The 13,484-nt window shown below is 44.4% G+C and overlaps 1 protein-coding gene across 2 annotated transcripts in view; it reads right to left on the bottom strand.

Moving 5' to 3' along the window:
* EP300 (E1A binding protein p300) overlaps positions 1 to 13,484 on the bottom strand; it is a 1,713,356-nt gene that overhangs the window by 497,881 nt on the left and 1,201,991 nt on the right. For both annotated transcript variants that reach the window (XM_044076495.1, XM_044076487.1), the window contains exon 18: positions 551 to 790. In XM_044076495.1, coding sequence (XP_043932430.1) covers positions 551 to 790 — 240 coding nt within the window. The remainder of the gene's footprint in view (positions 1 to 550; positions 791 to 13,484) is intronic.

Here is a 13,484-nt window from a genome sequence, read left to right on the forward strand (position 1 = left end):
TGATTTTTCTGTCCCAATGAATGGTCTGTGCAGCTCCCACAAATTCTTTAAACACCCTGCATTTGACTCAAGCAAAGTATGGCATGAAGCTTACTACTGTGCACACCAGTGTCATCAGAAAAGGATGGTTTGCTACAAGTTATGGAACAGAAACTCTCTTCCACTAAAAACAGACTATCATGATTAATCTGTCAAGAAACATGCTGCATATTAAGTCCTCTAATACGTCAGACACTTTAGTGAAACTTTCGCTGTACCAATAATGTAAGAATTCTGAACTACATATGCAATACAGAACAGAAATCTTTCAATAAACCAGATCAGTGACACAAAAATTCTTAGCTAAACCAGTTTTACTTGTCAATTCTTAGGCTGCATTCATACAGCCATAGTATTTAAAATACATCTGTTACAACATAAGCATCAAAGCAAGTATTTTTAACTGCTATTCCTTAACTGTAAATAGAGATTTCAGAGAAAAAGAAAGATCATACATCAAACCTCCTAGGTGAAGCACCTTGTGAAATGGTAACTCGTCTAACAAGCTCACCTTCCTTCCGCAGCAGTATCCCAAGCTCTGCATTACTGGGTCAATCTCCTGCTCAAACACTTCTGCTAGCTTGGAGCAATACTTGTAAACTCGAGAGGTCTTCCGGTTGTACAGCCAAGCATTGTTGAACATTAACCAGATGTCTTCCACATACTGCCAGGGTTCCTGATACTGGCCTGTGTCCAGTTTCCGCTTAATTGTGGACAGGTCCATAGGATTCTTTACAATGTCAAAATAATCCTGTAAATCCAAGAGACGAGACAAAATGACACTTACAGCTTTCTGTTAAAAATGCAATGAGGTACTAAACAGCTAAAAAGGAGGAACAATGCTGGCATACTACTATGGATACTTCAAACTACCAAAGAAGCATAACTGTGAGAAATGCGTGCCCTTAAATGACAGATCTTTCAAAATGTGGTGTAATATATGCTACATAAACCTAACAGGCAAAAACAAAGAGATACACTGGAGTGGTGGAAACTATGTTTGAATTTTTGATTTACATATCACACACACATACATATGTATACATGTACACACACACAGATGTGTGTGTGTGTGTGTGTGTGTGTGTGTGTGTGTATATCTATATATATATATATATATATATATATATATATATATATATATATATATATATATATACATATATATATATGTCTGTCTTAGTGTTAGCATTGGTAGTGTGTGTAAAAGGTAGACAACGAGCTAGGTAGCTGTAATTCAGGGATTTGTTCTTTAGATAGGCTTCCTGCCTTTTGGGATCATCTTTGCTGTAGTGCATGTGTTTTCTCAGATTGTTTAGGTAGAGTTTTAGTAGCTTTTATTTATTTATTCTATTTCACATTTGTTAACCGGGTTAGTCCAACTGAGTATGCAAACAAACCCACTTTCAGTGGAGACCCAAGGGGAAAAGCCCCAGCAAACATAAGTAAAGATAAAGTGACAGTATACAAATATTAAATATTAATCACAATACAAAATAATTGCAAAAAAGAAAGTTATTAACTATTTGCATTCAATTGATAGTAAGCAACCCAATTTCATTGGAGGCCCAAGGGGAAAAAGCCCCAGCAAACATAAGCAAAGATAAACATACAGGACAAAAACTATTAAAAATAACGATGCAAATACAAAATTAATTATATTTACATTACTGACAGAACCCAGACTGTAAAAGTAGCAGACTCCAAATCCAGCTCCAGACAGGTGACAAGTTGAGTACCTCAGGGTTCAGTCCTGGGACCGCTCTTGTTTGCATCTACTTCTCTGAAGTACAGGCCAACACTAAGGAACACTGGCTAACAAAGTTCGCAGATGACTGCAAACTAGGAGCCATTACTGAATCCCCAAATGATGTGGATTATTCTACAAAAGGGCCTTACAGAAACAGATGCTTGGTGCCAGAGCCATGGACTGAAGCTTAATGTCAAGAAATGTATAGTTGTCTCCTTTGGGAAATAACATGTACCCATGAATTACCACATAGGTGGCAGTACACTAAACACCGAAAGTGTGATGAGAGACATAGGGACACAGGTGGACAGTGGTCTCACCTTCGATAACCACATCGCACAACAGTCAGGAAATCCTTCTATGTGGCACACCTAACCTCATCAGGGCCGATAGCCTAGTACCAACCTATGAACTTATATATATATATATATATACATACATACACAGACACACACAGACACACACAGACACACACACACACACACACACACACACACACACACACACACACACACACACACACACACACACACACACACAGTCCAGAATCCCCAGTTCTTGGCCATTGTCTAAACACAGGGAATACCAGGAAGCAAAATAAAATGTGCATCTAAAACTATTATTCAGACAGATGGAGGACCCCCCCCCCCAAAAAAAAAAAAAAAACCCAGGGCAGGGTTACAAAAGTACCTCACTGCAGACAACTGAAATGGGCAATACTTCAACATCAGATAGAAATTACTTCAATGGACCACCACTGGTGGGAATACTATCAAGCAGAATTCAAACCAATATACAAAAGCATCCATAAAAAGGGAAGGCAGGAATCAAAGCAGCCACTGGGACTCAAACAGCTCTATACATAGATGCGCCAAGAGATGCTCCACATTTGGAGTGGAGATCCAAACTATAGTGTTTAGTGAAAGGATGAAATCATAACTACATGGTTACATTGCAAATACCCACCAGAGACACAAGCTCAAAAATAAGCACTAGAAGTAGCCACCTCCTAGTGGAACAATCCTTGAGAATCAGCTATAGGCTAGTCAGCAGACAGTTTCCAGCAGATGAAGCCATTGACAAGCATTGCTTTGGCCAGTTCCATACTCTTCCCTTAAACAACAGTAAATGCAGTAAATGAGAAAAGTACAGTTGTGTACACTTACCATAAATGTAGATATTAGAGTGAATTCACTGTTGCAGTCATCACATTTGGGTTATCTGCTTGCAGTAGCCCTCAGTCGGCCTGATTATCAAAGTCTTGGGTCCTGTGTCGGTTGCTGTCCCTTCATCCATGATGTCAGGGGTATAAAACATGCAGCCGACACCATTACATCAGTATGTCTTGCCCCAGATGTCAGGTGTCCCCATAATGGGAAGCAATTATATATATAAGGTTACACCTCCAACATAAAAGCAAATACATCAAAAAGCTTTAAACATAGTAAGCACAAATAGAGATATAGCCAATAGAAGAGTCAGGGAGCTGGAGGGAAGGTAAAGTACAGTTTTGTACCTACCATAAATGTAGATGTCCGAACTGGATAGCATCTGCAGTCATAACAACTGGGTTGTCCTGTCGTCAGGCAGCCCTTCGGTCGGCCGGATTCCAAAGTCCGGGTCTGGCTTCGGCTGATGTCGCACTTCACCCGACGTCATCTCTGCTGGTCTTCGGGTATAAAGGCATCAGCCGACGCCATTTTCTTCAGTGTTTCTTGCCCCAGATGCCAGTTGCCCTCTTGGAAGGCTAAATTTTGGGTAAAAATGCCAATGTTTCCCAAAGGATAGAAGGCAAACACAAAAAATAAGCATGTATGTACATATATACAAACAAATGCACCATAAGAGACTCCCCCCCACCAGCTAGCTATTAGGAGGGTAAATACCCTAGGAGTACCACAGAGGGGAAGGAGGGAGGGTAATCCTGACTGCAGATGCTATCCAGTTCGGACATCTACATTTATGGTAGGTACAAAACTGTACTATGTCCTTCATGGATGCATCTGCAGTCATAACAACTGGGTAGAATACCATAGCCAACTAGGGGAGGAGGAAGAATAGATTATGGTGTGGTTAGGATCCCTTGCAGTACAGCAGTGGCAAACCCTGCTCGGGATCTGGAATACAGAGGTAAATTATAATGCTTGGCAAATGTATGCACGGAGGTCCAAGTAGCCGCCTCAATAATGTCCTTGTCCTTGGTTGCCACTCCTCGTAAGAAGGCTGTGGTAGTGGCTGTTGCTCTTGTAGAATGAGGTCGTATGTTCTGTGGAATTGGTTTTCCATGGAAGGAGTAACAGAATCGTATGCAATTTCCTATCCATTTGGAGATTGTCTGTTTGGAAATTGCTTTTCCTTCCCTTCCTGTTGCATAGACTACAAAAAGCTGGTCAGTTTTTCTGTTACTTTTTGTTCTGTCCAGGTAGTAGCGTAGCTGTCTGTGTACATCCAAGGTATGCATCTTTCCCCTCTGTTTTGTGGGTTGGGGAAGAAGGTAGGTAGGTGGATTGCCTGGTTTAAGGACACTCTGGATACCACCTTAGGCATAAATGTAGGATTAGTCCTCATGGACACTGTCTTGGTGGAAGATTAGGAAGGGTTGTACTGCCATTAGGGCCTGAAGTTCAGAAACCCTCCTTGCTGAGGTTATTGCCAGTAGGAAAGCAGTTTTCCATGAAAGATGCTGTAGGTCTGCTGTTGCTGCTGGTTCAAAAGGTGCGAGTGTCAACTTTTCTAGCACAAAGTTCAAATCCCAAGCTGGCAGTGGTGGTTTCCTAGGAGGTTTTACATTCTTGATCCCTCTGAGGAACTGCCTGAGTAGAGGATGTGAGAAGACAGGTGGATCAAAGCTGTATTCTGCTGAAATAGCTGATGCATGTATCTTGATGGAGGAATAGGACAGGCCTGTATGTAGAAGCTCTGCCAAGTACTCCAGAATGTTAGCCATATCTATACGACACATCCTTCCCTCTTTCAGCACTCCAAATGACAAACCTTTTCCATTTCCTGCATAGTTCCTTCTTGTTGAAGGTCTGCGGGCTTCAAGGATAATGTCTTTAACCCTTTGGGAGAGATCTGGAATAGTTGCTGCTATGTGATGTGCCATGCAGTCAGCTGCAACGCTTTTAGGTTTGGATGCATGATGCTGTAGTTGTTCTGAGTTAACATCAAAGGCATCAGGGTATTGACCACATTTTGTCCCGAGACATGCTCCTCAGCAATGGGTACCAGTGTTGTCTTGGCCAGTTTGGAGCTATCAGGATTATCCTTGGACGTTCCTCCTTGATTTTTAGTAATACCTTGTGTATCAAGGGAAGAGGTGGGAATGCATATGCTGTCAGGCCTTTCCAGCTGAAGGAGAGCGAATCCACTTTCGATGCAAGTGGATGGAATGTCCTTGTGCAGAATTTTTGAGCTGGTGGTTGAGAGGGAAGCGAATAGATCTATCTGTGGCATTCCCCATTTCTTTGCGATGATCTTGAAGATGTCCGGGTGTAGCATCCATTCGTGAGCATCCAAGGTGGTTCTGCTTAACATGTCTGCTAGAGTGTTCTCCTTTCCGGTACAAACATTGCCTGTAACTGGATGTTGTAGCTGAGTGCCAGGTTCCAAAGGTCCAAAGTCATTCTGCATAGGGGTATGAATGAGTGCCTCCCTGTTTGTTGATGTACCACATGACTGTGGTGTTGTCTGTCCTTATCATCAAATGGCCTTCTTTGAGAAATGGTCTGAATTTTGGATTGCCAGTTTTACTGCCAGCATTTCTTTTAGGTTGATGTGCAGGTGAAGCTGGTCCTGGCCCACAATCCTTGCACGCATTTGTCCAGCATGTGAGCCCCCCATCCTAGGTCTGAGGCGTCTGTTGTGATGGTTTGGCTTGCTTGATATTTGTGAAAGGGTAAGCCTGGGTTTGACTGGCATGCTTGAGCCCACCATAGGAACTCCTGTTTTAGGCATGGAATTAGTGGAATTTCTGCTTCTAGGCTGTGCCTGTGTTGGGACCATAAATTCTTTAGGTACCACTGTAGTTTTCTCATATGCAGTCTGGCATGTGGAACCAAGATTATGCATGATGCCATGAAGCCCAAGGCCTGCAGAACTTTTCTTGCTGTTAGCTTGCTGTGGTTTGTTAGTGCCAAGAAGTAAAGAGGGAGATATTTTTGTTTTTCTGCAGTTAGGAATGCCATTTGTTTTACTGTGTCCAATTCCGCGCCCAAGAAAGTCCTTGTTTGGGATGGAATCAGCCTTGATTTTTGCAAATTGACTGTGTATCCCAGTGCTTGTAGCAAGTAAATGACCCTTTGTAAATCTGTTGTCAGCTTGCTTTTGTTGTCCCCTTGTAGCAGGCAGTCGTCCAGGTATGGATAAATTTGGATTCCCTGTAGTCTGCAGTGGGCGATTACTGATGCCAGGCATTTTGTGAATACTCTGGGCGCAGTAGATAAGCCAAAGGGCAATGCTGAGAATTGATAGTGCTCTGATCCTGCAAGAAATCTGAGGTATCTTCTGCAAATTGGTCGAATGGGGACGTGCAGGTATGCCTCCTTGAGATCTAGAGTTACCAGCCAACACTCCTTGCCCAGCATGGGAAGTTGTTGCTGTAGGGTCAGCATCTTGAATTTTGGGACAATGATGTATGTGTTTAAGGTGGACAGATCGAGAATAGGTCTCCAACTTTTTTCCTTTCTTGGAACTAGGAATAGTCTTGAGTAGAATCCTTTGCCTTGTTCTGTTATTGGTACTCTTTCCACAGCTCTCATCTTTGTTAATTGCATTATTTGCTGTAGAGCTTCTGTTTTTTGATTTGGAGGTAGGTTTGGCATTCCTCTTTTGACTGGTAAAGTGTGGAAGTGGAACCGGTAACCTTGGTCTATGGTTTGCAAAATCCACTTGTCTTTTGTGATATAGTGCCAGTTCTTTGAAAATAAGGTTAATTTTCCGCCTAAGGGTGCTGCTATTTGTTCCCTGGTAGGCGGAGTTAGAATCAAGTCACTGTGATTGCCCTGTTGTAGTGGTAGTGGCTGTGCCTGTGGCTCTGTTATTACCTTGCCACTGTCGCCCTCTGTAGGCACCCCTCTGGATTGATTTCTGCCTCTGGAATGTCTATTCCTGCCCCTTTGGGATCTTGTGGAGTCAGGAAAGGACCAATTTTTGGCAGGCCAGTTCCTGCTAAACCTTGGGGGCTGAACCTGCAAGAAATCTTTAACCGTTTGTACAGATTTTGCCTTTTCTTCCATTTTCTTCATTACCTGCTGGGCAGGTGTACCAAACAAACTGGTCTTATCCATAGGAGCATCTAATAACTTAGCTTTAACATGATCCGGTAAAACTTGTTCCTTCAGCCATGCATGTCTTCTTATCACTGTGCCAGTCATGGCTGATCTAAATGAAGCCTCCAGTGCATCATAGCCACATTTTAAGGAATGGTTACTAACCTGTTGTATGTTATTTACCATTTCTAATAGATCTTTCTTATCTATAGAGTCATCAGAGGATAGCTTTTTAGTTAACTGATCAAGCATAAACTCTTGGTATTGTATCATGTGAAACTGACAGTTTAAAGCTCTAGCTGAGAGAGTAGCAGAGGTGTAAACCTTTTGCCCCATCTGTCTAAAGACCTGGCTTCCCTTTCAGAAGGAATAGGGTTTTTGCTGTGGTTGAGGCTACTGCCTTAGGGCCCTGGGATATAGTTTCGGGGTCTGCAAGAGGGGCCTTGTATAGGTGATGATGAGTGTCTGGCACCCTGTAAAATCTGTCTGGTTTGGCAGGTGCTGGAGGTAAAGAATCTGGTGCAGTGCAAACATCATTAAATGCATCGTCCACAACAGAGAGGACAGGAGGTATAGCTAAGGGCCTGTGTTGTGGTAGGTGCAGAAAAGTCCTAAGTCTTTTTCTGGAGTCTGAAAAATCCTGTTCCTGCCATTGGAATTGTTCTCTCATGGCATGTAAGGTTTCCCCAAAGGAGAATTCTTCTGGTGGGGAAGCAGCTGGAATGGATTCTTCAGCATCTGAGTCCTCAAAATTGGAGAAAGGAGCCTCTGGCTGGTCTGTAATATCTGAGTCTTCCGCAGAATCATCAGAGGACACAGGCTCGAGGGGCTCTGCTCTAGGTCTCTTTTCTGGGGGCTGAGAGGCCCTGTCTGGGTGAGATTGAGATCTCCTAATTAAGGATATTAAATCTTCTGCCAGAGTAAGCATTTGTGAACTAGAAGTGGGCCTGGTTGAGTGGGGTTTAACAGGCACTGACTTAGTAGATTTGGCTGCTTTAGCCCTGGCGAAGGCCTTAATAGACATGGCTGCAGGAGGCCTAGCAGCACCACGTGCTGGGGTAGAGACATCCAAAGGGATGGTGTCTGATAAGTCACTAGTAACCACAGTAGTAGGTAAAATTTCTGAGGCCGATTCAAGTAAGGTAACCGGAACCTCAGTAGTAGTCATTGATTCGGCTGTACTCTGATCAGTTTTCTCGGTTTCGGCCGAAACAGAGACACTCGCGGTTTGCTTAACCATGGTTTCGGCCGAAACCGCGGACCGCGAGAGTGTCGGTCTTTTTCTTTGCGTTTTTTAACAATTTGGGTAGTCGGAGGATCCGACGGCATAATGTACGCAAATTCAGAGCCGAAAACTGTTCAGCAAACTCCGACCGACGTCTAAGCGTTCGTCGGTTGAAAGAAGCACAGGCCGAACAGGCTGCTACGTCGTGGTCTGGGCCTAAACAAGGCAAACAGTAAGAGTGGAAATCTTTATGAGGTATTTGTTTCCCACAAGTTAATCAGTTATTGACTTTTTCTGACATCGGCTGAGGCAAGAAAGAGTCCCCAACGGGGTACTTAGCTTTTAGAAGTCTTCGAAGGAGTATTCGGTAGTAGTAATCTCTGGATCTGACCGACCGGCACTTGCGAACAGCTTCTGCTTCGGGCGCCACGCGGCAAGAAAGACTGAAGAAAATGGCGTCGGCTGATGCCTTTATACTCGAAGACCAGCAGAGATGACGTCGGGTGAAGTGCGACATCAGCCGAAGCCGGACCCGGACTTTGGAATCCGGCCGACCGAAGGGCTGCCTGACGACAGGACAACCCAGTTGTTATGACTGCAGATGCATCCATGAAGGACATCTAGGAATGCAACAGTGAATACACTCGAACATTTACATTTATGGTAAGTCTACACAACTGTACTATGTTCTTCGTGTTTCACTGTTGCAGTCATCACATTTGGGTAAGTTCGCAAAGCTAAGGATGGGTGGTGGAAATTAGCATTAGGACCAGCTATAAGGCCTTGCAAGACTGCAGTGGCAAAGCCAGCTCTGGATTTAGAGCAAACTGGCAAATGGTAATGCTTGGTGAAAGTATGTACAGAACTCCAGGTAGCAGCTTCTAGGATGTCCCTGGGTAGGGACAACTCTGAGAAAGGCTGTAGAGGTAGATGCAGCCCTGGTTGAATGCTGTCTTATCCCATGTGGGATAGGTTTTCCATGGTGCTTATAGCAGAAATTAATGCAATGGCCTATCCATTTAGAAGTGGCTTGCTTTGAAATGGCCTTCCCCTCTGCCCCTGCAGCAAATGTCACTAGCAACTGTTCAGATTTCCTGAGAGGTTTAGGCCAGTCGAAGTAAAATCTAAATTGTCTGTGCACATCTAAGGAGTGCAGTATACATTCCCCTTTGTTCTGTGGATTAGAAAAGAAGGTTGGCAAACGAATGGACTGATTAAGAGCCACACTGGATACTACCTTGGGTATGAAAGAGGGATTGGTCCTGAGGGACACCCTGTCCGCATGAAAGATGATGAAAGGCTCCACTGCCATAAGGGCTTGTAATTCAGACACCCTTCTTGCTGAAGTGATGGCTAAAAGGAAGGCTGTTTTCCAAGAAAGGAATTTCAACTCTGCACTTGCAGCTGGCTCAAAAGGAGGTAGAGTGAGTTTTCCAATACAAAGTTAAGGTCCCAGGCTGGGGTTGGGGCTCTCCTGAATGGTCTTACGTTTTTGGCCCCTCTGAGGAACTGCTTGAGAAGTAGATGAGAGAAGAGGGGTGGTTCTGTGTTGTAATGAGCTGAAACGGCTGAGGCATGAATTTAGATGGAGGAAAAGGAAAGGCCCTTGTGAAGCATCTCAGTTAAGTATTGAAGAATCTGAGGTAAACTGGGCGCTGCTGTGCTAATCCCCTGAGTTTGGCTTCAGGAACAAAATCTTTTCCATTTTTCAGCATAAGATTTTCTAGTACTAGGCCTCCTTGCATCCAGAATGACATCCAACACTGGTTGACTGAGGGATGATAACGGAGGGGTCCGGTAATTAGCCAAGCTGCCAGGTTCAGGGTTTGAAGCTGAGGGTGCAGAATCTGGCCCTCCTGCTGGGACAGCAGGGTAGGGGTCTGAGGCAGGTGCCATGGTGCCAGCAGTGACACACTGCGCAAGAGGGGGTACCAGTGTTGGCATGGCCAGTCTGGTGCAATCAGTATAGTTCTTGGTTTGTCCCGTTTGATCTTTAGTAGTACCTTGGAGAGGAGAGGTAGAGGAGGAAAGGCATAAAATGATAGATTTTTCCAGGTGAAGGACAGGGCATCCACTTTCCAAGCTTGTTTGTGGGGAGTCCTTGTGCAGAATTTGTCCAATTGGTAGTTCTGGGGGGAGGAAAACAGGTCTATATATGGGCTCCCCCATTTGTTTATCAACATGTTGAAAATCTTTGGTTCCAGTTTCCACTCGTGTGGGTCCATGAGATATCTGCTGAGTAAATCTGCCAGTGTATTTAGTTTTTCTGGCAGGAATTGAGCCTGTAGATGCACTTGGTAGCTCAAGGCTGTGTTCCACAAAGCCATGGCTAGTCTACAAAGAGAGTATGAGTGGGTTCCCCCCTGCTTGTTTATGTACCACATTACCAGTAGTGTTGTCTTTTACCACTAATTGTTCTGGAAGAATGTGGTCCTTGAAGGCTGTCGCAGCATTCTGTACAGCTAACATTTCTTTTTGATTGCTAAGCAGGTGCATTTGACTTGGGTTCCATTTGCCCTGCCAAGTGAGCCCCCCATGCACAGTCTGATGCGTGTGTTGTAAGGGTTTGGGCGGCAGGGGGTAGATTGAATGTCAGTCTCTTGTTTTGGTGGCAGGCCTCTGCCCATCAAAGGAACTCTAACTGTAGGCAAGGTTTGATAGGAATCATTGCTTCCAGATCCTGAGAATGTTGACAACATAGGCTTTTTATATACCATTGTAGTTTCCTTGTATGCAGTCTTGTATATGGAATTAGGAGAATGCAGCAGGCCATGAACGCCAAGGCTTGCAGTATTTGCCTTGTAGATAGCAGGGTCTTTGTGGCCATTAGTTTGAAGTAAGCAGTCAAATGAACTTGTTTCTCTGGCGTGAGTAATGCAATCTTGGAAGTTGTGTTCAAGCTTGCTCCCAGGAATACAATTTGTTGGCAGGGTACAAGATACGATTTTTCTTTTCGTTTATGGTGTACCCCAAAGAAGTTAGCACCTTTTGTACAAACGCCGGAAGATTCAAAAGTATATCCTGGCTTTCTGCCTGAATTAGACAATCGTCCAGGTATGGGTATAGTTGAATATTTCTTTGCCTGCAAAATGCAACAACTGAAGATAGGCACTTTGTGAATACCCTGGGCGCAGTAGATAAGCCAAAGGGTAGTGAAGAGAACTGCCTGCTTTGAGGCGTAGGTATCTTCTGCAAGATTCCTTGATTGGGATGTGCAGGTAGGCTTCCTTTAAATCCAGTGTTGCCAATCAGGCATCCTTGCCTAGCATAGGAAGCAACTGGTGAAGAGTTACCATCTTAAATTTTGGGATCACCAAAAAAGTGTTTAGGATAGAGAGATCCAGGATAGGACGTCAGGAGTGGTCTTTTCTGGGCACCAGGAAAAGTCTCAAGCAAAAACCTTGTCCCCTTTCCTCTTCTGGGACAGTTTGAATAGCCCTTACACTTAGAGAGAGAACTTGCTTTTGAGCCTCTGCCCACTGATTTGGGGGGTAGATCTAGCCAACCTTTTGGGGTTGGTAAAGTGTGGAAGTGGAATCTGTATCCTTGGGAAACTATATTTAAAACCCATTTGTCCTAGGTAATGACCTCTCAGTTTTTTGCCTGCAAAGCAATCTTTCCCCCAAAAGGAGCAGTCAGTTGAGAAGGGCTTGGAAGATTTAAAGTTAAGTCATTGAGACAGTTTACCATATGGGGGAGTCTTAATACTCCCTGCTTTGGATGTGGGAGCCCGCCCCCCACTGCTTAGTCCTGTGCATACCTTGGGACTGAAGCCTGTGTGTTCTGCTGGTTCTGGGTTTGGACTGAGGAGGCCTGGAAGAGGCAGGAAATTCTTAGAGGGCCAATGCCTACTAAACCTTTGAGGCTGTACTTGCAGGAAATCTTTAACAGTTTGCATAGATTTAGCCCCCCCCCCAATCTTTTTAAGTACTACTACTGCTTTGTTGCCAAACAGGTGGTCCTGTTTTAAGGAGCATCCAGCAATTTAGCTTTAACATGATCTGGCAAAGACTGCTCCTTAAGCCAAGCATGCCTTCTAAGTACAGACCCAGTGACAGCAGCCCTGCATGATGCCTCTAGAGAATCAAAACCACATTGCAAAGTATGTTTTCCAAGTTGTTCAGCAGAATGCATTAAATCCTGTAAATCCTTATTTTTCAGCACAGTCAGGAATCAACATCATTTGCTGTTTAAGCAATCCAATAATATGCTGCTGATACTTTAACATATGAAACTGGCAGTTTAAGGCCCTAATGGCCACGGTTGCACAAGTGTACACCTTCTTACCCCATCTATCCAGCGCCCTGGAATCTCTATCAGAGGGGGTAGGATTTTTGGCAGTAGTAGCCTTAATGCCCTTGGATCCCTGTGAAATGGTCTCAGGATCCGCAGTAGGATTTCTAAAGAGGAACTTGTGAGAATCAGGAACCCTGTAATATCTATCTGGTTTTCTGGGAGCAGGAGGTAAGGAGTCACGGGCCAAGCTAGACTCCGAAAAGGCATCAACAATGTCCAGTACAGGAGGGATAGCTAAAGGCCTGTGTTCGGGTAGGAGTAAGAAATCCCTAAGCCTCTTTTTAGAATCAGAGTAATCCTGGCGTTCCCGGAGAAAATGCTCACTAAGAGTATGCAAGGTTTCACCAAAAGAGAAATCCTCTGGAGGGGAAGCAGAGGGAAGAGAGTCCTCTGCATCAGAATCTCATAGGTAGATAAGGGTAAATCCTGGTCATCAGAGGAAACAAATTTCAGAATCCTGACCAGAAAAATCATAAGCAAATTCAGTCCTAGGTCTCAGAGGGGAAGGCTGGCTTCCCCTGATTAAATTAATAAGGTCTTCAGCCATTCTTATTTGTTTTTAGGCATAGAGGCCTGACCATGCTGCCTGGGCGTTGGTTTTCTAGGCATGGATCGAGTTTTTAGGCCTTGAAGAAGATGGCATCAGTTTAATATGAAAGTCAGTAGGCCTGAATACACCCCCAGAAGCCGGTGCCTGCACAGTGGCTCCGGACCCTTCCAAGGTAGAGACATCCGCAGGCTCCACAGTTGAAGCATCTCGCGGCATACCGGACTCCGAATGGGTCTCAGTAGAGGCCTGCGAATCTGAAGTAGCGGGTATCAGGGGCTGTGAAGTGCCTCACCGAGTACCGGTAAACTGGCGACTAGCTTAGGAGAAGCGTCATCGGCAACTTTGAACCTAGGC

This window comes from Protopterus annectens, chromosome 1.part1 (genome assembly GCF_019279795.1).
Source record: "Protopterus annectens isolate FY-2018-M chromosome 1.part1, PAN1.0, whole genome shotgun sequence".
In the NCBI taxonomy this organism is placed as follows: Eukaryota; Metazoa; Chordata; order Ceratodontiformes; family Protopteridae; genus Protopterus; species Protopterus annectens.